The sequence below is a fragment of the Buteo buteo genome, chromosome 6, assembly GCF_964188355.1.
Source record: "Buteo buteo chromosome 6, bButBut1.hap1.1, whole genome shotgun sequence".
NCBI classification, from domain to species: Eukaryota; Metazoa; Chordata; class Aves; order Accipitriformes; family Accipitridae; genus Buteo; species Buteo buteo.
In genome coordinates this window covers 8,965,794-8,992,767 of record NC_134176.1, presented here as the reverse complement: position 1 = coordinate 8,992,767, position 26,974 = coordinate 8,965,794, and the positions used below count along the sequence as shown (strand labels likewise).

General features: G+C 44.9%; 2 protein-coding genes across 5 annotated transcripts in view; both read right to left on the bottom strand.

The window, feature by feature from the left end:
- Positions 1 to 1,503: 1,503 nt before the first annotated feature.
- Positions 1,504 to 7,151, bottom strand: AKAP5 (A-kinase anchoring protein 5). The gene is made up of 2 exons (XM_075031051.1): positions 7,086 to 7,151; positions 1,504 to 5,874 (listed from the first exon to the last, which is right to left on the bottom strand). Exon 2 carries the CDS (start codon positions 5,228 to 5,230, stop codon positions 3,830 to 3,832), a length of 1,401 nt encoding a protein of 466 aa, XP_074887152.1. The 5' UTR covers positions 5,231 to 5,874; positions 7,086 to 7,151; the 3' UTR covers positions 1,504 to 3,829.
- Positions 7,152 to 10,230: 3,079 nt separating this feature from the next.
- The window catches only part of MTHFD1 (methylenetetrahydrofolate dehydrogenase, cyclohydrolase and formyltetrahydrofolate synthetase 1), a 42,277-nt gene continuing 25,533 nt past the window's right edge, over positions 10,231 to 26,974 (bottom strand). For all 4 annotated transcript variants that reach the window (XM_075029643.1, XM_075029644.1, XM_075029645.1 and 1 more), the window contains 12 exons: positions 26,333 to 26,409; positions 25,224 to 25,364; positions 22,197 to 22,265; positions 21,538 to 21,649; positions 21,187 to 21,326; positions 20,711 to 20,752; positions 19,551 to 19,651; positions 18,431 to 18,608; positions 17,173 to 17,280; positions 15,775 to 15,927; positions 11,549 to 11,657; positions 10,231 to 11,375 (listed from right to left, as the gene is read on the bottom strand). In XM_075029643.1, the coding sequence (XP_074885744.1) occupies positions 11,568 to 11,657; positions 15,775 to 15,927; positions 17,173 to 17,280; positions 18,431 to 18,608; positions 19,551 to 19,651; positions 20,711 to 20,752; positions 21,187 to 21,326; positions 21,538 to 21,649; positions 22,197 to 22,265; positions 25,224 to 25,364; positions 26,333 to 26,409 (1,211 nt within the window). In that variant the 3' untranslated portion in view covers positions 10,231 to 11,375; positions 11,549 to 11,567. The remainder of the gene's footprint in view (positions 11,376 to 11,548; positions 11,658 to 15,774; positions 15,928 to 17,172; positions 17,281 to 18,430; positions 18,609 to 19,550; positions 19,652 to 20,710; positions 20,753 to 21,186; positions 21,327 to 21,537; positions 21,650 to 22,196; positions 22,266 to 25,223; positions 25,365 to 26,332; positions 26,410 to 26,974) is intronic.

The following is a 26,974-nucleotide window of genomic DNA, read 5'->3' as shown; positions in this document are numbered from 1 at the left end:
TTGTGGAAAAAAAAACACAAACCAAAAAAAACCACCCCAACTTCTGGATTTTCATTTTTATACATAAGGACACGTATGAAAATGTCCATCATTTACGCAGGGACTGCATCTTTGATTCAAATGCTAAATTCCTGGCTGCTGTAGATTTGGTCCTTTGAAGCGTACAGAGCTGCAGCAACCTACAGCAGCTGGAGGTCTGGCCCTAAGCAACCTGCGCATTTCTAATGCACTTTTGGTCTCCCAGGGCAGGAAAGAAAACGCAATGCTTGTTTGTGCCATCATTGTCTACCAGCAATTTCCACGAGGAACTTTTCAGTGGACACACTTGCTTTCTGCTGCAAAGCAACCACTTCCATAATCGAGAGGGGCAGCAAGCAATGAACTCCTGGATAAGGAGCCAGACGGCCCAAAAGCAATCTGAATGGGGCTATTAAGAAACCAAGGTGATGTATCATTCCAGTTTATTTCAGCTGTCGGTGAGGAACGCGGTCCTGAAGCCAGGCCACCCTTTGGTGCTCTGGCACAACCACGCCGTCACGTCCTCATAGGTTTCCCGGCCCGGTACTCCTTCGCAATAGTAAATTTATCATTCCTTCTCTGAAAGAATAAATGTTTTATTAATGTTCAACTCTAATCATAATGAAGGAGTAGGGAGTCTTAATTAAGTCATTAGCAGCTGTTATGAGTCTGTATTTTGTTCTGTAAACCTGACAGAATAAACAGTATTAATACTATAAAAAATGTATAACTTTTTTTCCATATTTTCTGTATGTTACAAAGTGCCTCGAGAAATTACATGAAAGATGTTATGCAAAAAAAATTATCAGGGTATGGGGCCCATTCGAGCCATAACAGAAAGTACCGAGGCACCGAACTTGCTGCTCCCCCTCCCGAGGTGCCGGCCTTGCCGCGGACCCCGTCAGCACCAAACCGTGTGCCTGGAAATAGCAACCCAGAGCCTTGGGAGCAGAAAGTAGGAACCAGCAGCTCGCAGGGAAAACCAAACCAATCTCGTGGGATGGGCAAGAGCTGTGGCGCTCCACGCGCAGCGGGGTTTGACCCCGGTCTGTCTGCAGAGCCCCAAACATTTTCCTCTGGTGGTACAGAGCATTTGATAGGTAATTTAACTGTGGGGCAGCAGGACGGCTTTTCTTAGCCACTGGAGATTTGTGATCTTTCACAAATACCTTATAGCAGCCCCTGGGCAGCCAGGACTCTGCGGTGGAAATGACTGGCTGGCAACCGAAAGGAAACCTTATAAAAAGAGCACAGGAGGAGCAAGCCTCCAAAGAATTCAGGTCTGCTACCAACTTCAGGATCTCTTTCTGCTCACCGTGTGGCTGCCTAAGAAAGCTGGACACAACGGAGCCCCACTGTGAGTTTATCCTTTCATGTATAAAAACTCTCCATAGCTGCCCACTCAATCACAAGGCAAGAAAACAACAGGTACGTTCAACTTTAATGAAATAATCATCAGTTATATGTACAGCTATAACAGAGGGAAAACCAGCTACAGAAAGGATGCAAACACAACCCTGGACGTGGAGCAACAGTCGCAGGGGCCGGGCTGGACCAAAGCATTTCTACCGCGTTTCTCCTCTTTTGAAGACGTGTTTTGCCTAAAAGGCAATACTGAAATACAGGAAAACCTCCCGAAACTGCCTAGCAGGCTGACAGAAGATGACAGCCTGGCCCCACGGGGTCATTTTGTGTTTCTTTACCAGAGCCCTGACAACCTCCTCTGCAGCTGACACCAGCGGGGCCCCGCAGAGACGCTGCGGTCGTTCGCTCGGCGCTGACCTGCCGCGGCGCCCGGTGGAATCCCATAAGCAACCTCCAGCATCAGTATGGCTCTTCTCGGGGTGCTGCAGCAGCAGCTCCTGAGGTACATATAAAAGTCCTTAAAAAGTCCCTCTCAAAACGATGGCAAAATACCTGGAAGGACCAGTATGAAGTACAAAGCCATTAAAATTGTACACGCTGAATTACTGATACCTGATAACTTATTAATTAAACTCACTGAAAAAGAAGACGCTTTTTTTTTTAACATCCTCTGATTTTTCTTAAGTTTTACTTGCACAGAAACAAGCTGTGGCACTCACTGCTCACAGTCCTCTCGTAAAAACGGAGATGCTTTATCAAAGTTTAAAACGTGGTTGCGCACCAGGTACTAGGAAAGTTTACAGCCCTTGTATTTTAACAGGAATCCAAATTCTATGCTGGAAAGGGAAATCTCAGCGCACTGCCTATGGTCAGTAAGCAATTGCCAAGCAAGGCTGCTATTTCTGTATCGGCTGAGAAATACGCAGGAGAATTTTCTCAGAACGGGCTGACTTGCCTGCAGCTGTAAGTAAATCCCAGCCACGCAGATGCAATCCCAAATTATTAAAAGGCCCCTTTCTCTTGGAGAGCTGGTAGTTAGAGGCGATGCTCGCACACACATGCTACGCTGGCGCAACCCCCCTTGGAGCAGGGCAGTTCGTGGGTTTTGACGGCGATTGGCCTGTCCAGGCATTTTACGGCCACGTCCCCAGGCCCTCACGTCTAGATTTTTTTTCCCTGAGGACTTTGGTAAGATCACTCCGGCATTTCCCTGCATGTTTCCGAGCAAGCTACACGGCGTGCCGGAGCCAGCCAGAGCCCGGCAGCAGCGAGCCGGGCGTAATGCACATTTCCCAAGGGATGCCGGGGCTGCCTGAAGTCAAGGCAGAGCTTTGCAGCGAAGGGGGGGGCCGTGTGGGACAGGCTGCCGCCAGCACCCAGGGACGCCAGCAGCGCTCGGACCAAATCAAAGCAATTCCAGCGCCGGCAGCACATCGCAGCGACCCAAACTATGTCAACACCGAGGCAATAGTTGACTGCTAACACGCATGCAGCTCACTGCTATTTATATCACATGCCATATATCAAAAATATGCTACATCCGAGGACAGCTTCACCACGACATCGTGACTGGGACGGAGGAAGGTGAAGGAAGGAGAGGGGCTGCCCGCAGCAGCCCGCGCCGCCGATGCTGCTGGGAATTTTGCCCGTTGAGCTTAATGGTGCGAGAACGGCCCCCCCAGCAAACGAAGCGCTGTCGTTTTCTTGGCATTCGTGCGGCCCGGGGTCAGCGAGGCGAGCGGCTGATGCTGTGCTTTAAACGTGTCTGGAAATGCACAGGCTGCTTGTGACAGGGGAAGAGGCCAAATGAAAAACGCCGCTCGCTGCAACCATCCGGCTTCATGTGATGCGACAGCAGGGGTGACCATGGTTTCTGGCATCTGTACGTAGCGAGTACCTGTTTGCAATACTAAATACCGGCCTGAGCCTGTTCGGCATTGACATCTTCATGTTAACAATGCAGTCACTTCACCCTCCCTTGTCTCCGCCGAACCCCAAGGCAAACCTCCAGCCGCAGCCGACGTGCCCCGAATCCAGCCCAGCGGTGGGTCGGGCACTCACCGCCCCTGGGGACCTTTCGCTAAACCCACGGTACACACAGATCTACAGCACAAAGAGCCGGGAAACCCGGCATGGGCGACGGCAGAAACGTGGCCTTGACATACAGATGCCAATAAATGAAAACACGGTCGCTGCAACGCCTTCATTTTTCCGCAGCTGCGGTCGACGGCACCGTCTGAAGACCCAGCCCCAGGGGACACGCTGTACGTAGCGGGGTCTGCCCCACGTCCCAGGATCCGTTTCACATAAACACACAACTGAACGGGCATGCAGAATTAACTACACCTCGGCCCTGGGAGCCCTTCGAGCTCTCCACACCCCCCCCAGGGCAAACGGAGCTTTAAATCACTCCCTGTACTCTTTTATTTCGGGGGCACCGCTGCCATCACAGAAAACTGTTGTGTTTATTCTGTTCCAGGGCCATTTCGTTGACCAGCTGCTCTATGGACGACTGAATGGCCGCCTTCACGAGGGAAGACGCGGTTTCTATGAGGAGCAATTCGTACTGCTCCCCAGTTCTGTGCCCCTGGTCTCCCGGACCTTTCTCCTCTGCCTGGGGACTGCCGCCAGCCTCGGGACCCTCTTTTTTACCAAAATCAAAGCTCCCGCTTGATTTTTTACTCCCTCTTTGCTTATTTCGGTGCAAAACCGGGGACGGCTCGTAGGCCTGGTCAGAGTCGGTGTTGTCAGAGTCCTCAGCTTCGGTGACGGTGATGACGATGCCGATGCCAGCGCCCATGGGTGCTTCTAATGGCACCTGGTGGCTGGAGCAGCCCTGCACGCTCGCTGCATCATCTTTAAACGCCGACTGACTGAAATCCACTACAGCCTCTTCAGCTTTGAGCTCCTCAGGAAGATTTATGCTCTTTTCTGATTCATCCCCTTCAGGCAGCTCTTGGCAGGTATTAGGGATTTCCTGCAGCTCAGTGGTTTCAAGGGAGCTGTCGGGTTGATCCTTGGGAACGGGCGCTTCGGGAGCAACCTCCCCGCCTTCTGCATGGACTGTGGTTTGGGGCAGGCTCCCCTCCTGCAGTTTTTCCTGGGCTGTTTCATTAACTGTCTCTGAATCGGTTATCTCCGACTGAGCGGTGTGCTCCGCATGTTCCTCTGCATCAGGTGTGGGCTCTGTCAAGGGCTCACTCTTCCCAAGAGAGCTGGTGCTTTCCTTCGCCGTATCCTGGTCCTCCTCCGCAGAGACCGGGGGGCTGAAGGATTCAGACTTGTCCGTCGGGGCCAAATCCTCCGGCTCTTCAATAGCTTTATTCAAAATGCCCATCACTTCGTTTGCTTGAAGACTGTCCTCCGACTCCTCCACTGCTTCAGAGGGGCTGGGTTTTTTCTTGCCTCTGGAGAACCGTACACAGGGCATCTTCACCCCAGAGCTCGCCCGTTTCTTCGGGAAGCCTTGGGCACAGCCATCCTCAGCATCCATCTCCAGCTGCACTTGGGAATCGGAGGGCACCTTCTTCCGCGAGGAGGATTTCTGCCTTCTCCGAGGTCTTGCGAGGTTTTTGATGGCTGCCCAGGCTCCTTTGGACGATCGCGACTGAGTAGGAACTTTCGCCTCCCCTTGGTCAGCGCTGATGCATTGGCTTTTCTCCTCCGAGGCTCCTTCACACGCATCCTTCGCGGTCAGCCCCTTATTACAGGACTTCTTCCGCTTCTTAAAACAGAGCATGGAGGGTTTTTCTGCCTGTTCCTCCGAGGGGGAGCACGCTGCCCCTGGGCTGTGAGTCTCTGCCTCTCTTGGGCTCTCCATTTGAATTTCCTTAGCTGCCTTCACCATATTCACTCCTTTCCTTCGTTTGTGTTATATTACCGATTTTCCGGATTAATGCATCAGACGCAAGAACTGCAGAGATGCTCAAAGTGCATTTTTTCCTCAAATTGTTTTCAAAATAATGTTAGTTGCTTTTTAATGAGCGGATGTGGTAGTGAAGAGAAGTCCTGCTGAAGCTATCGCATCCGCTTTATAACTCCCACTTTGTCTTATTACTCACTTGATCACTTCTCCAAGGAATCCCGGGTAGACACGCAGTTGAACAGGATTCTTGGTTTACTGGCCAGAGTCACTCTCACCTCCGGAACAACCCACTTCAAGTTGCGCTCGGTCTAACAGCACGACTATTTAATTGCCAGTCTGACATTACTTTTTTTTTTTTTTTCCCCCAAAGGATGACAAATCAAGCCAAGGGTTAACAATTTTTATTCACCCCACGGAAAGAACTTGCGCTTTCTGAGCTATCTGCAATTCCACAGGGAGCTTGATTGAAGCACCAGTAAAACCAGCAGCAGCCAGTGGCTGTTTTCTGCCCCCCAGTGACAAGGTCAGATGCTGCTTTGTCTCGCCTTTGCTTTCTGCTTCAGTTCACCTCGCAGGTTATGTGAGGTTTGCTGCGAAGCATGGCCGATGCTTCTTCCATCTTTTACCTGTAACACAACAAACAAATGATAAGATCTGTAGAGCATTTTTTTTTTAAAAAAAAAAAGTATTAAAAAGTTTTTTTTAAAAAATATTTCATTTTGGGAGGCAGACTGGGGCTGGAAAAGCAGTTCTGCCTCTGGGTGCACCATAGCAGTTTTTTCCACTAATTAGCATCAGTATCCAAAGGCAAAATGAGGCCACCAAGATGTCAACCCAGTGATGTTTTGCTACTTTGTGTGGTAAAAGGGGACTTTTTTTTTTAACTGCCCATATTATGGCAAATACATATTACACATGCACACGCATACATTTTCTTCTCCTACGGTTAGCTAAATCTTTTCCCCGCTGCTCCATATGCACTCATAGTTCCAGCTAGGGAAATTACACCCTGAGACAGCAGATATTTTTATCTTTAATGCACCATATGACAATATGCAAAAACACAGAATACAAAAAGGAGCCTTGTGGAATACAAAAGCGAAATCACATGGCAAGGAGGGAGCTTATTTATACTACGTGCATGCCTTCCATGGCAACCTCAATTAACACCGCGTGTGTTCATCAAATATATGATACTGTAAGGTATATGTCACCCTTTAAAAAAAAAAAAAAGGACTGCCTCAAAACACCATCAGAATGTTTTTGGATATAAAGACGCAAACCCGCGTTACCGCAAACAGAGCAACTTCTCCGGGACCGGCTCGGTGACTTCGGGCAATTCTTTACACAGTATTTTGGACTCTGCTTTTAAGTAGCAAGATGATTAAAACCGGGGGCTCTGGCGGGGCGCGCTCCCCCGCGGAGCAGATTTGGTGTTTTGGTTTGGGTTTTATTTTTTTAATTATTATTTTTTGAAATTTTAATTTTTTTTTTTAAGGGGAAAATGAGCTAAGCTGACAGAGGCGCGTGTGGGAGACACAAGCCCGCCGCTGCCGGTGCCCCGAGCGGAGCCCGCAGCCCGGCTCCGCCGCAGCCCCCGCCGCCCGGCAAGTTTGGGGGGGGGGGGTCGCGGGTGCCGCCAGCCCCCCAGCCCCGTTCCCCCCGCTCCCGGCTAACCGGGACCCCCCGACAACCGAACCCCTCCGAGGGGATGAGGATGGGGGGGTGCCCCCCCGGGCCGCAGAGGCCGAGCCAGGAACCCCACGCGTGTCGCCTCCCCCCCCCCGCGGATTCTCGCCCCCCCCCCCCCCAGGCGGTGCCCGCCCCGCGCCCTCACCTGCCGCCCGGCTCCGCGCCCCTCCGCGCCGCTCCGCGCGGCTGCGCTGCCGCCGCCTCCCGCCGCAGCCGCGCCCCCCCCCGGGCCGGCGGGGAGGGCGCTGCCGGCAGCCCCCCGCCCCCCGCCGAGGCGGCCCGCCGCCGCCGCCGCCGCCAGCCCCCCGGCCCGCCCCCCGCCCCGGCACCGGGGCGGCTCTTGCGGGCACCTGCCCGCCGCCTCCGGAGAGAGCGGGGGGGGGGGTCTGGGACCCCGGCCCAGCACCCCTCCGCTCCTCCCGCGGGAGAGCGTCTCTCCCTGTTCGCAGGTCAGCACCCCTTGCTTTTTGCAAGGTAGCACCCCTCCCTCTTAGGGGGCAGCGCCCCGCTCTTCTTGCCGGGCGGGACCCCTCTTTGCAAGGCAGGATCCCTCTTTGCAGGGCAGCACCCCTTTTTGCAAGGCAGGATCCCTCTTGGCAAGGCAGGATCCCTCTTGGCAAGGCAGCCCCCCTCTTGGCAAGGCAGGGTCCCTCTTTGCAGGGCAGCACCCCTCTTTGCAAGGCAGCCCCCCTCTCCCTCTTGCAGAGTCACCTCTCTTCCCCTCGCAGGTCGTGCACAGCAGCAGCAGATGCGCAAACCCCGAACTACGCTCAAGGCAAAGGTCTTCCTAGGGACCGAGCTGCCGTTTTCAGTTTGGATCCCAACGGCAGCAAGATGCGCTATAAGAGAGCGGGCGTGCGCCCCGGAGGAAGGGACCGCTGGCATTTGGGGATCCGGCGTTTGCCGGGCTACGTGGGAAGGAAGGGGGTCTCGCTCTCGGCAGCTGTTTTGTTTTGTCCCACCTGAAACCTTTGCAGTTTTAAGCACATGCTGTTCGGGCTGCTGCAGGAGCTACACCTTCAGAGGTGGTGGCAAGGTCAGCCAGTTCCTGGGTTTGAACTAATCCTTGCCCAAAATGCGAGAGAAAGCACCTCTTTCCTATTAGACTTTTTTTCTCCAAAGCAGCTGAGATCTGACTTAAGAAAAATTGCATCTCCAGCTGTTATGATTGATGGGAGTGCCTCTGGAAAAAGGACTGCCAAGTGGAGCTGATGAACTACATGAAACCATAGTTCGAGATGCCGGAATGTCCCCATTCATCTCCCCGGGGAGCTGACTGACACCCACAAACGTTGCAAGGACCTCAACTACTTCACAGCATGTTTGCACAGAAGAAACCTGGCGAAGCAGCACACTTTGAACCTGCAAGTGGCTTCCAGCGTAGGCCAGCCTTAGAAAAATACACATGGTCTCCGCCCTCCTTAGTGTCTTCATGGAAAAAGGTACAAAATGGGTGTGTTGGGCTGAAATGTCAGCCAGTAGGGCTGAAACGCGGATCAAGCAATGACAAGGAATTGCCTTTTTAAAAGCTCCCCTATGAGCTGTGTTTGCTCGCATTCACTCAGGGTAATAATCTTCATTTGGAAACAGCTCCTCTCCCCCCAGGGTGGGCAGGGGGTTCTAATTACGATCCACTTCTGGGTTAAAGCCAAACAAGGCCCCTCACCATGAGGAGGTTTTCCCTCGTTGCAGTCGGAGGCAGGAGGGAGGAAAGCAGGCAGCGGTAATGAGGATGGCTGACGTGAGGATGGCTAATGTGCGTGCGCTGCTGTGAATCGCATTTGGAAACACCTCATATGGAATTCAATTATTCCTGCCACTCCAGGGGAAGATGGTAGCACCAAAGGCTATGGTGCAAGGGAAGTAAATAACAGAGTCTGCAGCAAGCAGAGGATCTGGTCAGAAGATGGATAAGCTTGAAAGATCCTGGCCCAGCTGCAGGCTCTGGTTTTCCTTCTGGGCCCACACTGAAGTGCTGGTGACATGCAGCAAGCTAGCCAAGCAACACTTTCTCCTTTTTTTTTTTTTTGGTCCCTATCACTAGTCACCCCCCCCCCCCCCCCCCCCCAAAACCTGTGTTATTTCTTACATGACATGATGCAGGACTCTCATTACAGCACAGCTGGGGGAATGGATGGCCATAACACCAGTTAAGGGCTCTGGACCCACAAATAGCCCACAGAGAACAAATTTGTACATAATTAGTTTTTTCTTTAGGCAACAGGAAGAGAAGACAACCTTCCAATATTTAGTTAGAAGAAATTAAATGTCCCTTGAGTTCTATTTGCTAGGGCAAGAACTAGCTGGCATACTTGGTGGCAAAGGTGAGAGTTAAAAAAAACCAATCTATTTATGTATCAGTCCTGCAAGACCCAGAGTAGGGATGCTGGAGAACTCGCATTCCAATAGGTTCAAAGTGCAGGCTAGAAAAGCATTCCCCAGTAGCCTCTAGAGACGCTTGGGGCTATTTTTTGGCCCTTACCCTTTGTTGCCACCAGTCCCACTGTGGGTAGCAAACCCTTGAACAGTTGCGTGCCTGAACTGCTTCGTTGCCTCACTGCAGGAGGTGGACTAGCAACCTCTTGAACCATCTCTCTCAAGCACGTCTATGATCTCATGCTAAACTAAAAGGAGGCTAATCTTAGCATAAATTTACACTTATCCCATCTTTCATAAGCATAAAATGAAGGTGGAACGCAGAGCGCTCACAAGAAAGCAGTGTAGCAGGGAAGATTAAATGTAGGAACTGACAGCAGATTTGGCAGCATCAGCTCTGGCAACCTGCTTCAAGGGAAGGCTTGGCCGAGGTGCCGCAGGTGCAGAGGCACTGTCAGCCCGGCACGGGGTCTGGGGCAGCGGCTGGGGAACACCCCTTCGGACCTCCTGCAAGTGGCCTGTGTGTGCTCTGGCAAACCTGGCTGCCAATAATGCCTCAGCTGAATACCATCGAAAAGAAAATTTTAGGAGGCTGTGAATGCATCTCAAATGCTCTTACGACGGTTTAAGCTGTTCCGTCTGCTTCTGTGACAACCGGGTAATTTTTATATAATTATTCTCCCCTCCTGAATAACTTGAGAGATATAGATCTCTCTCTCTACACCCCCCCCCGCCATATATATACACAGTATCTGTGTACTACAGATGCACCCTTACATTGGTGCACACCTACATCCCGATTCTCCCAGTTCTCACCAAAATCGGAATGTTTTTAGATTCAGTTCTGATGCAAGCAGATGGGCCTTGCAAGTCTTAGTTCAGATCTTTTGCAGTCAACTGCAAGTATCTCTCACTCATGGAATAATTCAGGTAGTTTATTTCCTATAGAAGACACACATCATCTAGGAAAGAAAACAAGATTAAATGTGCACACACACAGTGGTGCATTGCAGGCAACTTATTACTGCAATAATCACTCCTACTTGTCAATACAAGGACTGCTGCTGTGTACAGTTAATCACAGAAATAAGTTCTACTTCAGTAATCTCAGTGCATACATTAAAATCCAAAAAGCACTTAAGTATTTACCAGTTTTACTTGTATTAGTTAAAAAATTGGCAGCAACAATACTTCTATGTTACAAAGTGATTTTTAGCCTGCTGACAAAACCTGCTACAAGTGACTTCATCACTACTCGCGTTGTCTCTGTTCACCAATTAGCTACCTTAGGAAACGAGGCTCGTCAACGGTGTAACTGTACTTATTGCTGAGCATAAAACGGTTCAAAAGACACATCTGGTAGAAGCCACAGATACGGGCCAAAGATCCAGTCCCTACAGATCTGATATCCAGAAGTTCAGTTTCCATGAACAGTAGAGTACAGTAGTCACAGCTAGGCTTTCTAAAAGGGAAATTTGACGTGGCTCAGGTGCCTGCAGGAATAATTCACAGCAGAAGCCAGGGTAAGCACTTCTGGAGAGAGATGAGAAGCAAAGGAGTTTCCTCCTTGCTCCCTCTTTTAAATTACAGTTTCAGAGCACAACGGTTTCTCCCATAGTGCGAGAAGTGGAATACAGAATTCAGTATGGCAAATAGGAATAAGTAGTGTACAAGACTTTCAAAGATAATATATGCTATAAAAACCCTATGGTTAAGACAATTAAGTCCCAAGACTGTTTCAAACAGCTCCAGCTTTAGGATTTTTAATTATTAAAATCACGTCACTGAATCAAAAGAGGTCACTAAACCCACTGTATTCTGCTTCAGCTACAGTTACGAAGTAGGAGGTTTGTAGAGGAAATATGCTTTAGACGCTTAGTGTCAACTAGCCTAGAACACAGCAGTTTAAAAATTATTACAGATTAAAAGTGGTTGATTCTTTAGCACTCCTTCTTCCAGTCACTTCTTGCACTATATTCTCAGTCATATCTTGTTTTGACTTAAAAAAAACCCAGGCCATAGTTCTGTTTACATGACTCATCAGGTGTTCTTCTGGGAGCTAAAAAGAAAAATAAATTTAATTACTATTATGTAGTACTGCAGGCAACTTTCAGGCTGAATTATAATCAAATGTCATTTGGAAACATATGGCATAATATGAGATTGGCTTAACTCCATTATCTCAAGATGAGAAAAAGCCCAAATATTGAAAGCCTTCAAGAAGGCACCTACCTTTGGTTAATAATTCCTTTCAAAAGAGCCCATTTACTTCTCCTGACACTGTGTCCAAGTCTATATCATAGAAACAGGGTCTTGTAGGAAGTCCTGGCATAGTGGTCATCTGGACAACAAAAGATAAAACGTTAAAGTGGAAGCAGCATAGTTTTGTGCAGAAGATAGAATACTAAATCACTGCTGAAGACTATGATGGCAACAGCCGATGCAGCTCCTTGCACACATACACACTAGTTGGATGACAGTCAGGTATCGTTTTGAAGCATACTGTGAGAATCAGGAACTCCTGTCTCAGTAGACAGGTCTGGGGTTTTTGTTTTTTTACGATGAGGATTTAGTTTGGCTTCTACCTCTGCCAGTGACTGAGCCCAAGATTTGGCAAAGTACTTAGATATCCAGTTGACCAGTTAACTGTTAGAGGAGTGTTCATGGACTTTGCTGTGGTGAGACAATAATTACTTGTGGCAGTTTCCTGGTTATTAAAATGAGGATACATGTTTTAATAGAACTTTGCCAACTCTAAAGTCTCAGCTGATTACAATTCTTTAAGAGTCTAGAACTAGAAGTGTTAAATAATTAGGAATAATTATTGTTGAGAAGAGAGTTCATTTTTTTTTTTTTTTAACTGAGATAAAGCTTAAATAGAGATGAAGAGGTCAGTTCTCCTGACTGGAATATTTCTGAGGCATTCAAGTCAGAAGGGCTGTGCAGTGGCAGAACTGAAGCTAGCAAAACAGCTGCCAGCACTACACCTGCCTCAGGCCAGTCCTCTCCAGTTGTCCCACTGCCGAGTACCCAGCTTCAGAGCCGCAGAATGCAAGGCCAGCAGGGACTACGCTTGGCCTGATTTACTAATGCAGACAACAGGATTTCCCCTTCCCTAACTCAGCATTTAGCCCAGCAGCATGTGTAGGATAACATGGATGCTTTACAAAGGTGGGCAACTCGTGACCATGCTTGGTAGTTTGTGCCAGTGGTCATTCACCCCTTTAATAAAAAATTCAAGGTCTCATTTTCTATCTGCATCATTCAGCCTCAGCTTTCACGATCAGTATTGTTATGCCTGTCTCCATTAGACTAAAGATCTCTTTGGCAACCTGGTATTTTCTCCCTGAGCAAGTATTTTGCACACTAATCAAATTACCTCCCGATCTTCCTTTTGATAATAAGCTAAGCAGCAAGGAGGCAAAGCTGTATTGGCTAGGTGTTTTCTGCAGTTCTCAAAACTGTTTGGGAAGCTTTTGGAGTCCCACCCCATTTTCCTAAGCCGTTTGCAAGTGCTAACACCAGTCCGATATGTAACATACCACTGCAGGTCTTGCATGGCTTACGCAGAGGTAAAAATCACTTCCAAGTCTACTCTTTGTAGTGAATCTGGGACTGCACTAGCTTTTTGTCAGAGCTGCTGCTTTCCCAGACAGACAACAGGGGGGCTATGGAGAATACAGGGGCTAGAGAGAATACCGTCATTCCTTGTCTTTGTGTTTAGTTGTATGAATATTTTGCTCTCAAAGAGCTAAGGTATCAAGAGATCCAAAATGCCTGGAGGGGTTTTCCTGTTCTCACCATAGTCACTGCTAGTCTCTGGTCAAGCAGAGCAAGAAACTTCCTATTTATTTCTGTATCACTGAAGAATCATAGAGCTTTGCAGATCTCCACCTACAGATTCAGAGGGCCACAGCAGGAGCTGAGACAGTGACATTCAATAGAGTAGGAGGTGCCATATTGCTGAAGATGGGCCTGAATTCACTGTTTCTTGCACTTTGTTTTGAAAGGAATGGTCAATTTTCCTCCTTTCCTATCCATAGGGCAGCCCACAGTGCCTACTCGGCTATCTGTTACTTAAAGGCAGTATGCTTAAACTCTGAATTTCTATGCAGTACAGGATAATTTCAAACCAGACTACTAATTTTCTGTACAAATGTCCACAATGCTTAATGCCCTCAGTTATTTTCAGAGCTGAAGAAATGAATTTTTCCTCCATTATCCTCCACCCCTTCAATACCACATGTGCTGAAAAAGAACCCAGGGCAATTCCCACTATTTATGTGAAAAAATTAGACCACATGGATATCATCACTCCCCTTGCAAGATTTCAAATAAAACCAATACCAACTAAGAATGTATTATTTATTGCACTTGTGGAACTTCAAAAAAAATGCCATTTAGGAGCTAAAAAAAGAGCTGAATAAGCAATTTGTTTTCAATTCATCAGCAGCACCAGAAAAGAAACTCAACCAATTTGAGCCCAATGATTTATTTTGCTTTCATTATCTTTCATGCTCGAAGTTAAATCTAGATAATCTTTGAAATTATATTTCCTTTAAAACCTCAAAGTATTTCATTAAAGTACAACCGCTTCAACTTTGAGCCAGAAAGGGAAAAACCCAGAACTCAGAAGCTGAGACAAAATAAAATGTGACATACCTTTGTGATTAACTTCAGATAACAAGAATACGCATGCACCGGTGATTAATTTCACCTCAACTCTCTCATAAAAGCTTCTGCATTGAGCTACATATTTGCTGTATTTTCAGCTCACAGTTCAATGGTGGCTGCCAAAAATTTATTCTGAGGCTAAGACACCTCCTGCTGAAGGGGTTTAAAATAGCGATCTGATTCAAAATGCCCTGGATTGCTTCTCAAAAGGACATCCCTTCCCTGGCTTTGTAGACACCACAGAAGAGTGATCTTCATGTCCCTAACCAGAAGACTTACTGTTAATTCTGGCAGAATTAACACCATGATTTACTACATGTCCAAGAAAACATTAGGAATCTGGGAAGGGAGCAGAAAGGAAAGAGTCCAACTTCATAGAAGCTGAAGACATCAGAAAAAGAGCCAAAATGTTAGTTTCAGATGTCTGAAAATATCTTTCTCTTGTGTAGCTCATTAATGCTGTGTACCTTTTCCTTCTCCAGTGCTTATAAAAAAATATAAAATAAATCGTTGTTTGGATTAAATCTTGGCTTGCAAAAACTGCCGTTAATAACAGGAACAAGCATGCTATCTTTCATTTTATCCCCAAACACACATTACTCTTTAAAAAGATGGATGAGCCAGACTTTAATCAGGATGTGGTTATTTTATTTGTGTTGGGTGATCTGGAAACCCTTACCTACCTTTTTTTTTTTTTTTAAGAATTAAAAGATATCCAATATTTGGCTTTATCTGGCATTTGAAGGAAGAAGGGATCCAACTCTTAAATCAGCAAATTTCATCATCTGAGCAATGCACCCCTAATGCTTTTGAAAGCTTATTAATACAAACATGTTGCCATGAAGACTTCAGAAAAAGGTTCAGGCCCAAAAACAAAGTGAGAGACAGAGCTGCTCGCTCCAACTGCTCCATCCCCTAAAATAACCTAGCGTAACTTAACATTTGCTCAGAAGAGATTCCCCAGGTAAGATTTCCAGTGGATCCTTTCACCCTAACATTCTTTCTTTGGATGCAAACCTGAATGTTAGCTCATTTTGCAGGTAGCCTCTCTTTCTGCCAAGCAATTAATATCAAAGCTATTCCAGGATCCTGTTTCCATTGTAGCTACTCTCTCTCCTCTCAGCTGACGTTATGCCAATCTTGTCAAAGAACAGAAACTAAAAACTCAAGGGCATAGTGAAATGAATTGTTGGAACTGATGCAGGCTGAATAGCAAACAGATGGTCAGCAAAACCATGAGAACCAAATGGGAGGGGAGACTGATAAATGATTAATAATACAGGTCAGCTTCACTTTGGAGGTGTCTCATCAAAAGTTGTTTGCCTTGTAAGCTTTGGAGGAATTGTCTTGTTCTACCCTAACCTGCAGGTGTACACAGACTTCACCTGCAATACTGTAAAGTGCTTTCATCAGGAACGCAAAGTCACAATAGCAATTAGGTGGGCCAAGGATTTCTCCCATACTCTCTACCAGACTGCCACTCCCAGAACTGACTAGCTACAGAGCTCACCCTTTCCTCAAAATCCAGGAAGACAGAGATGTGGGGACCTGAGGAGTACACAGGGGGCTTGCTAAGTATTCAAATGGTCAGATGGTCTATTTCAGCTTTCCTGTACCCTGGAGAAAAAACTTTTAAGGGCATCTAATATACTGGACTGTTAAAACACCAACTATCAATGACAAAGACACTCCTAATTTAAGATATCTTTTGTAACTGCTTACTGGAATGCATATGAAGTTTTTTTACCTCACCCCACAGTTGAGGGTTTCACTCAATCACATACCGTTCCTACTAGTGGATACAGGAATCCAGCACCAACACTGGCCCGAATGTCTCGGACTGGCAGAATAAAACCCGTAGGTGCTCCTTTTTTTTCAGGGTCATGAGACAAGGATAAGTGAGTTTTAGCCATGCAGATTGGCAGGTTTCCAAATCCCTGGGAAAGGCCGTGAAAAGCAAGAGAAAGGGGAGAGAAATAAGTGAAAAATCAGTAACTCTTCCTGTACACAAATGTAATGGCTCTGTTCTGCCATTCTCTGCAGATCAGACATTTTATTAGGACATTTCATTCCTCATCAACTGCTTCATCCACAGCCTGTCAGATCTGTTGACCATTCTGCATTCCCATTCCTCCTCTCTCAAACTCTCTCCCTGCCCCCTATCTAAGTATTAAAGAAAGAACCACCATGGCCCCCAGCACATCCAACTGAGTAAAAAATTAATGGTGTGGAAGTGTTAGATACACAACCTTGATAGCTAACTTACTGTCTACTCTCTTCCCAAAACATTTATTTAAATAGCTCAGAGCTAAAGTTCTTGTTCAGCTGAGGTCAGCTAATTAGAAATGTTTGATCAATATAATTGCAGGTCATAAGGAAGTGGCAATTACATGCCTACGGTATTTTGATAGACTTGTAAAGGAATATACAAGAAACATAAAAGCGAGAAACTATATATGCCAGTAGTAAATAGACTGCAAAAGCAAAATTATTTGAGCACACTGCAAACAAAGAATGGCTAATTCTCACATTGCTCTTCCCTTCAAAGCTCTTTACAGACCTTCATTAATGCAGAAGCAGGTAAATTCACAAGAATGTCATGCTTGAGAAGAGTAAAAGCAACACAACCAGAAAGCATCTAATTCAACAACCAGGTGTCAGGTTCAAAACTTATAAAAGTACATGGTTTTTCCACAAGAAGTATTGTATCACCTGTGGAACTCTCTCCCCAACATAATTGTGACTGGCAAAAATCCATATGGGTTCAAAAACTGATTACACGACTCAGTGGAACAAGATAAAAAAAAAAAAACAACACAAAAAACTGAGACTATTTAGCACCAATGTGACCACTTGTAGTTCCCTAATTCCCAAACTGGTCAAGGATTGGAGAGTACCGTAGAGAAAGATCACTGAATCCTCTTGGCCTTCTCTCACCATACACTATCACACATGTGCTACTGGGCCAGATGAGTTCTGTCTTTTCCACTAGAAGCCAGGGCCAGTTTCTCCCTCCCCATACCACCTCCTCTTCCTCCTCTGCCATAGCAGCATCTAGCAAGTCCTGGACAAGGACATGATTTGAGTGATGACTCACTTCACACACAGTTTGAAGACCACTGTTCAATATGAACGTTTTAAATGAAAAGCACCACTGGTATCAGGTGACGTGGAACACTCACTTGCTTAGTGTACAAAGCGACTTTCTTTTGTGCTTCTGGAAGTAGCTCAATGTCACTTGCCCCATAGATCTGCTGTGCAATAAGCCTGATCTTATCTATAACAGGGAGCTAGGGAAAAAAAAAAAAAAAAAAAAAAAGACAGGCAAGTCAGCGTGGCCAAACTACAAAGAGCCGTAACATCACAGCAGCTTCACAGTCCTTCATACGTGTCGTGTAATGCCCATCTGCAGATACAAGAGCTTTTCCCATTTGCTGTAGAACAAAGCTATACAGTAATTTGGGGGTTTTCAAAACACATTTATCTTGTTGCAGTTGTTTCTCCTGGTAAGAGGGCAAAACTAGTTTACTACAGTCAGAAACAAAAAGGTACACAACAGTATTTCTTATAAGCTGTGCTTACATATTAATTACCCCCACTGCAAAAGAGGCATCTTTATTCTCTCTCAAGTTTAAGTCAAAAAGCAGACAAAAATAATTTGAGGGTATACAAGTTAATGGTTAAATAAAAGCACAAATAAAACAGGTTAAAGAAGAAAAATTGAAAGCATCTGTTAAGGAGCTAAAACAGGTATGACGACATAGCTCTGCACCTCATTAGGTTCTTGAATAGGTGCTTGCTATTAAAGGAGGATTCAGGCCATAACCTGGGAACTAACAGTGACTTCATTACCTCCAAATCAATTGTCAAATATGCTTAATGTACAAAGTCATTAGAAACACACACACACGCTCTCTTCCACCCCAACCTGTAGTATGACTCTATAAGACTTACTTGTAGAGGAAAAAAAAAAGTTAAAAATGGACAAATTCCATTCCATAGCCTGGTGTATAGATTCCCATCCTGAGCAACCAGTGCACCCAGAAGCTCTGCAGTAAGGTAACAGGTTTGGTCAGGCTTGTTCCAGTCCATGCTCTGACAGGAATGCATGTCTCAAGTTCAAGAACTAAACTTCCCCTTAGCCTGGAACATGGCTGCCATGGAAGAAACCTGTTTGTCATCTCTAGCAGAGTCACAGCAGCAGCTTTCAGTGTCAAAAGTAAGCAGTATTTCACTGGGTAGTCAAAACGACAAGAACTGACTAACTAGGTCTTTGAGACAGGTGGAATAAGTGTTATGCTCTAAAATAAAATTTCTTCTCAGTTTCTCAGAGCAGCCTGTCAGTCAGCCTTCAAGTCAACTTAAGTCAACTTAAGCTAGTGAAACCAGCTGATCTCCACCTTATAAACAAAGCACCTCTGTAATACTTTGAGTTCTTACCTCCACATTATAGAGGAATGTGAAGTTGCTGGGCGTCTGCGATGCTCTCTGAACAGCTTGGGCCAGTGCAACCGCTCCTTTACCTCCCTCTGCCCAGTGAGTGCACTCCACAGCATCAAACGCTCCTGCTTCCTTTGCCAGTTGTACTACAAGGGCCAGTTCAGCCTTTGTATCTGTTCTGTAAGGAGAAAAGTTCACACATTTGTACCGGAGTGTGCACACAGTAAATTATCTGTTGGTTCTAACCATTTCTCTCTTGACAAGATCCAAAAGCTGTCCAAAGAAATCAGTATCCAGCCATCAGGAAGCTGCTGAGGGGCTATCCACCACAGCCTTCTCCACCTTGGTGAAGGAAGCTACTCCACAGAGGAACAGACAGCAACAGATAGCTCTGGAACTACATGCAGAAACCCATGACTACTGACACAGCAGCGTTCCAGACTTTCTGCCGTTTCTGTCCTGTATTGGCAATGCAAATCCTGTTTCCATGACCAAACTCAAAAAGGCGTTAGTATTGCTGATTTAGAGATGCTAAGGTGTGCTATATCATGTGCACACAACAAGCTAAAAACCATAATTTCTCTACATCAGCCAATATGCATTTACTTCAGATGAGGAATCCTTAGCTGGCTACTCTGCTTCAACTGGCATCAGCTTTAACACACCAGTTCAAAGCACTTCTGCTTGCATAAAAAGATGACACACAGATTCTATTTCCTGTGCAGTACAACGTGCAGAGCCCGAAACGCTTCTTAGCGGGGCATAATTATTCCACACAGCAGACTACTGAACACAGTGTCGTCGACAGCACAGGCACCTCACCATCTATTGTGAGCTTAGATTTCACATCATCACAGGCACCTCTTGTCCTCAGTAATCTGGCCTGTCACGGTGTAAGTGATGGAAGATAATAGTCATAAAATCCTAAGCTAATTTAAACTAAGGAATACATTTGAAATGACTATGCAGAGCTCCCCTATTTATTCAGCATCTTCCAACAATGCAAAATGCTGCAAACAATACATTGACAGTACTGAAAACCAGAGGTTCTGTTAAACATAGCAGATAAAGTGACACAATTTTATACCCATGCATCACTTCCATGTCCCAGCTCACTCACCTGAAAGCATTGACAGCCACTACTACTGGGACACCAAACATCCGTGCATTTTGGATTTGCTTGTTTAGGTTGCTACAGCCTTTTGCCAACAGTTGAAGATTCTGTAAAGAAGACAGCAAGCAGGAAACACGTTTTATCAGGGGCAGTGAAACTTTTGTTCCAAATCCACTACGTCCACAGCTAATGATAAAAATGTCAAAATGGGAATGAAACCACAAAGGCAAATCCCCAGTGCTACTTTCTGAGCAGTCCAGACCAGTGCATGCTCTTTGATGGAAGAAAAGAAAAGGAATGACTACTTCTAATGATCGCTGGTTTCAGCTGCCAAGCCAAGGCAAGAGAAATCACTTTTTATCATTTTTTTTCTGTTATTCTTAGTAAGTTAATGCCCATGCTCATTAACTCCCCACAGTAAAGCCTCATTTTACTCTGACACATTCCTCTTTATGTATTAAATATCATTAGCAGTGAATTTCAAGACAGTTGTTTGAAGTCTGTGGCAACAGCTTTCGGTTTACACGTATTTACATTTTGCAGCATCAGAGACTATTCATGGAAATCCAGACATTTCATTCCTTCCTATGCAAAGAATAATCCATACAGAAGCTCCACAAGTGAAAAAGCTGCAGCAATGTAAAGACAGCCAGACCAATTATCCAAGTGTACACAACCATTCAAGGCACAAGGATAGAAGCTGAGACTTTGGTTCACCTTCCTCTCTGCTTGCAAATGGTGGGGGGAAATAAAACCAGAAACTGCTGCTGCTAAGAAGAGAGTAATTAGAGAGGCACTGTGAATATTTTCAGAAACAATATTTCAGCCAAGCAATTACTCTATACTGAGAGGGTCAGGGGACAAGGAGTAGATATTACTATGAAAAACTGAGCGCACAGACAATTGCATGAGCTCAGGAGAAATGAAAAGGCTAGGTCAAGTATAATAAATGCTTCAAAGAGCAAAGCCAAAGTAACATCGTAAAAAAACCCAAACCCCAAACCACACCCTCCCCCCCCCCCCCCAAAATTACAGCTTGTATGAGGAAGCATTTCCCTGGCAGCTGAAGAAATGACATGCTAGCTATCCAGGCGTGTACTGAATGACAACATCGTGTCATGACTGCAGTTAGTTGGTCAATTGTCACAAAAGGTAAAGGAGGTTACCTCTTCCATGTACTCCTTTGGTAAAGGTACCCCGGCAGTGACCTGGGAAAAAAAAGAAAAAGAAAAACATGGAACCCCATAAGATTTTTATCCATGACAGCAATTCTTGCTTCATTCTTATTAAATGGCATCAAGATACAACATTCTACTCCAGGCTGATTGTTTTTTCTAAGAAAAAACATAAAAGGAAGAATAAAAGACTGCACATGCACTCACAGCACAACAAATGACTGACTGTGGCAGTATCACAAGTGCCCCAGCATACAAGCACTTCATTAGAACAATAAAACAAGCAGGTATGTACCTGTAACATACTACAATGAAGCAGGTTACTAGCAACAGGGACATATGGATTCCTTTTCCTACTGCAAACCTCAAGACAATTACAAGTAGATCAAACCCTACAGGGCTTTAAGTGACTGGATCAGAACAGTAACAGCCCCTCACGCCTAAAGAAAACCTTTCCTAGTACTTACTGCAGGCCCTCCTCCATGCATTTTCAGAGCTCGGACAGTAGCAACCAACACCACCACATGAGGCCGGAGACCAGAATAGCGGCACTTAATATTAAAGAATTTCTCCATGCCTATGTCTGCACCAAATCCTGCTTCTGTAACTAGAGTAGGAATTAAAAGAAAAGAAGCTTGTGAGAGGTTGCTGGGTAGAGAAATCACGCTCTGATTACATAAATCAGAAGCTTCTTCCAAGACAAAAAAACCCCAAAGACAGTCATGGTAAAAAAACCCAAAAACACAAACAACCAGGCAGATCCCTCCCTGCAAACAAAAAAACAAAAAGCAAACAAAAACCACGTTCCACACACTTACCAACAAAACCCTCTTCACCCACAAGCTTCAGTGCTATTTTGTCTGCCAACACTGAAGAATTCCCATGTGCAATATTGGCAAAAGGTCCAGCATGAACAAACACCGGTGTTCCCTAGAAAAGGGGGGTTGTGGGAGAGAGAGAGAAAGAAAATCAGAGGGTACAATTTAGCAAATCTGCAGCATTTCAGGAACTAAGTACTATGGTACCTGAAGGTGAAGAAAAATGCTTTTAGAAGACAGATCTTAGAGCCTTCTCATCAAACATTTGTTATCAGTCATAAGGACTACAGGGCAAACAGGATTATAATAATCTGCACAAGTGGAGATATTAATCCGCTTAGGAAAAGGATGGCTAAATTCCAGCAACTCTTTGCTGTTCTCCTGCATCCACAACATTTAGATTCCCAAAACACCTCCTGGCATTAAAGACAACAGAACAGAGACACAGCAAAGTTTCATGCATTTCCTCCGGGTCATCCCACATGCCAATGGCAGACCTAGAAAGAAGGTAGCCTTCTGCCGTAGCTGAACCTTAGGTAGGAAGCCACAATAAACCTCTAACTCTAAGCTGAGTAAGCCCACGCTGATTTTGATGAATGAACTAAACTGGTTGCTTCTTGGCTCTGAAAATGCACATATAGCAAATCATCTGTGCTCACCTCTAGTGTCTGCATGAGGTTTGGTTTAACAGCATCTTTCATCAAGACAGCCAGAGCACCAGTCACACCCTAAAAGAAAAAAAGGGCAATCAGTTTCCAGGTGTACCGAGACCTTGAGACAGTTCCTATGCAGTGTCAAGGCTCTGCTTTTATCCTGGTGAGCTTTAAGGACCAGAACCAGCAGTTGCTCTAGATGTAACCAACTCTACTCAGGGCAAGGCAGAATAATGACCTTTACATTCTTCTAACAGGATCTGTGATTTCTGCTGGGGGCAACCTCTTGGTCATGACCATGCTTGGCCATCACTTTGTAGTGAAAGCATAAAGAACAATTGCTGCTTCAATGCTATAGCAAGGTTAGTAAACAATAGCAGTGAGAGGCAACCCTTAGGTACGTATGGTTTACTGTAGCCCATTCAGTGGCACAAAGCAACGTGCTTAGGTTTTGCAGGTATATTTGTCTTAGACTTTTTTCCTTCCTCATTTCAGCAACTAGGCTCTACATACTGGCCTTTAAATGTCCTAAAAAGCTGCTACATCCTGCCCGAGTCTCTTGTGCCACATGAAAGATTATTTAACATCCTGCCCAAGTCTCTTGTGCAGAAATAACTTTTAAAGTGAACCTCTGTGCTCATGAGAAAGACCAGGCTGACATCATGAAAGGCAAACACTGGAGCCCATGTTTCCTCCGAGGTGCAGCAGTATATCCTGCTGCAATTCAGCTTCCTGCAAAGTGAAAGCTTGTGATTTCATCCACATCTGCTTTGGGAGAGAAAATGAGGGTTTGGTCATCCTTGTGACTAATACAGTTCAGGGGAAACTGAACCGACTGTTACCCAGCACTTGCAAAAGTAACTAGAATTGCTATATGGGTATTGAGCCAAATGTTCACAGTTATGAAGTTATGAAAACCTTGAACCATGATTTCTTTTTCTTCCCTTTTAATTTTAATTGGATTGCAGCACTCAATTATATGAAAGATATTTTTTTTTAAAAGACATTCACTGCTTTGTTTCATTAGTTTCAATCTTGCCACATGAAAGCTTATTTAACATTTAATGGATAAGCTTTAAACTTCAGTCATCTCCAGAATAATGAAAACTACAGAGCGAGATTTCCATGGCGACATTTCAGACCTGTGTCACTCAGTGGCACTTCAATACACCCCATCTCTAAAAACCTGTAGTCAGTTTTTGATTCCACATTTATTCCCAGTTTCTTTGCACTTCCTGTTAGCACACTCGCAACATTGGTTGTATCACAGCAGAAGGACTTAGACATCCTATTGTGCCAGTCTGGTCTCTGCAATCACTGTTTCTGCCAGCATAAGGAGCACGTTAACAGTCCTAACATGCAAGCCAATGGCTGCCATCAGTGCAAACATATAACATTCAAGAGAACCTGTTAGACAGGTCTGATAACCATCCTCCATTCCACAGTTGCAATGGACAAAGTTAAATATAATTAGATTTAAAAGTAAAAAAAAAAAAAAATTAAAAAAAAATCTTGAGACAAAAGACTTCTATCACCTGGACTCTACATAAAACTCAAAGCAACTCCCTATCCAAACACCATCTGCCTCCACTGCTGATGGGCAGCAGGAGAGACTCCTGTTTTCCAGAACAGGGTTTAACCCAGGTACTTAAGGTTAAACTGGCAGCATGCTAGCAGTAGGAACTAAGATCTCAAAGCTGCCTACAGAACTTTGGCACATGCCCTCCCTCATTTCCAACAAATGTCTCTCATAAGGACATTTACAGTTAAACAGTTCCCAGCCTAGCCCTTTTCCTACAAGGCCAGAGTCAGGCCGTGTTGCTAATCTACTGTTTCTTAGGCTTATCCTGGAAGGAAGCAAAACAAACAAAAAAACCCCCCAAACACAAGAAAACAAAAAAACCCACAGCAAGATAGCAAGAGCTGGGTAAGCCTTAGTCCTGTGTCCCACCTTATTGGAAACAGAGGTCAGGATACCCACCCTGTGGATTCTTCTATCCCATTGGAAATGTTCATTCAGAAAATGCAAGACAAACCTCATTAACACCACATCATGCAAATTTGTAATACTCTTGTCTTTTGCAAAGCAGGCTGTGAAATACCTACTATACAGGACAGCAGTAAGCACCAGTATCGTGTCTCTATTGACTAGTACAAAAGTCCTGAGCCTGTTCTCTGTCTTGAGGCCAAGTGGCAGGGCACAGTTCACATACAGGGCTCAATTCCCCTTCCCTTATCCAAACAGGGTTGCCATCTTCAAAACATTTATTGGAAGAAGTGTCTGGGACACAGGCTATTCCCCTGAAACCACGCTGAAGCACCACTGGGGAGAGTGCTAGTTGACACACTCCACAAACATGCCAAGAACTGTACTAATAATTATTGTATGACAGCTGCAAGACAGTGTCGCAGCTTGCAACTGCTGCTTAGGACTGCTTTACGTACTGGTAATAAGACAGCACCAGTGCTACTACATAAAGTATTTCACACAGTGGAAATGAAGGATTTGTGTCCCTCAACAAAGGCTGCCTTACGGAGACCTTGCAAAATTTGCAAAGGGTTTGGCTTTTATAGCATTCACAACCTCCCAGAATAAGGTATTTCATCATCTGTAATTAAATTTGCATGAGCCTTTTCTCCTGCTCAATGTCTTCCTCACTCCAGGGAACCTGAGAAACAAGATGGCCAGCAGGATGCATTTTGAGTTCTTCTGATTCATAAATATGCTTTTTATCTAGAAGCCACCATGTATTTCCCCATTAATTCCTATGCTGCTAGCTTCAACTTGACACATAGCACATCACAGAGGACCGTTTGTCCCTGCCCAGATCACATGCACACACACACTCTCTAGGTAAGGTGCTAGCCACACTGAAGTAAAAAAACCTTTGTTAACTCCTGGGGCTAAGATTTTTGTCTTTGATCTTCCAGATGCTAAGGGATTTTCTGTACAGAAATGTCTCTATGCTTTTCAATCCATGGACTTCTGGAAGTACTAGGAAAAAGCATTTGAGAACTGAATGACTCTCTTACAAGGTCATCTGTTGTAACTGGTTCTCCTCTCCTGCTGGAAGCTACCACGATTCTGCCCAGTCGCTTTTTCATATCATCCAAGCCATCCGACAGTGCTAAAACTGCCATGATTTCACTGCTGACCGTGATGTCAAACTGAGCCTGCAAGAGATGAATAAAGAATGTGAACTCATCAAGATTCCCTAGCAGCAATCCTTACCTCTGCTAAATTCTTGAAACAAAGCCAATCATCACCATCATAAAAAAAAAAACCAAAACCAAAAAAACCCAGACGTACAAATATAAAAGAAATTCAAAGCATTACTCTCAGAACATACTTCATTTAATTTGACCATTTTAAACTGGATTTTTTTTCTGCAAAAATAAGTAAAACCTACTTATTCCATTGCTATTACATGACTCTCTCCTGGCACATACATTAGTGATTTATGTAAGAACGCTTAATGCTAACAAATTACATTTTTGAAGACTGAGCTTACTAACTCATCTGACTATCACTAAACAGTACAGTAAATGAAAAAAAAAAAAAAATCAGATTCTATAGGAAATGAAGGGTAGAATTCATCAGACATAACACTGACACCTCCATTGAAGCTAAGCACCCTAGGGACATTTCCAGTCAGCAGAAAGAGGCTTTTCTGAGCACAATTCATTTGAACAATTAATTTGACAGTTACTTAAGGGATGAGGGGAGTCACAGCCCCGATTGCCTATTTTACTCTATTGATTATATAATGAATCCAGATAACGAGCTCAGATACCATGTCTAGTTTTGGCCAGATACATTCCACCCAAAGCATGTGCAGTGGTGAACATTAGCCATTGCCATGCATTGTATTTACAGAGGACAGTTGTGTACAACTGTTATTATGCCACAGTCATCCCAGTTTGGGAACCCAATATTCAGGAGAGAACAGGAAAGGAGGGAACAGACAACAAAACTAAGCACTGCACTGGTAGCATATTTAACTGCTTGGTTGAAGGGACTTTTTGCTTTCTCTTAAAAAGGTACTGGTAAAAGATGGAAACATCTGACGTTACAGGAACTTGCTTTAGGACCACGTTCTTCAAAGCACTTTTTAAAACATGCAAGAAAAGGGAGCAATTACCGTTCGTGAGAAGCCTTTTTCTGTTGGAGACTGTCCAATAGTGATTTTCCTAAGGAACCTGTCGTTTGTATCCAGTACTGTGAGGAATGCAGAAAGAAAGATGAAAAATCACATTGCAAGTCATAAGTCACATCTATGCCCTATTACAAACACTCAACTAGATCACTTATGAAGGGAGGATGGCACTTTGAGATACCATCCTCTCCTAAAGAATAGCAAGTGCTACTCAACATGATTCTTCCCCAAAACTGAACTGCAACAAAGTTAAGATAACCACAGTCACATGCAGACCCTGTACTGCATCCAGAGGAAGTCTACCTCCCTTTGTGTGCATTAACCACAAGTCCAAAGCCTCTCTAAAAAGCAGAGCTGCTAGTATTATTCCATTTGCTTTTTCACGATCATTAGTCAATGTGAAATCAGGAAATTATGACAGCCAAAAAAGAAATAACATTATCATTTTATAAGTTAAGTGATAAAATGGTCAGATTCTACTATTTAGTGAGAATAGTTTCACACAGCCCCATTAACTCAAATTACCTTGGAAACACAAACTATCAAATACTGCCTTAAATTTGCTGTTTCCTACTATCCACTTGAAAAATTCCAAGTATTTAATAAAATACTTCCCATGTGGCAGAC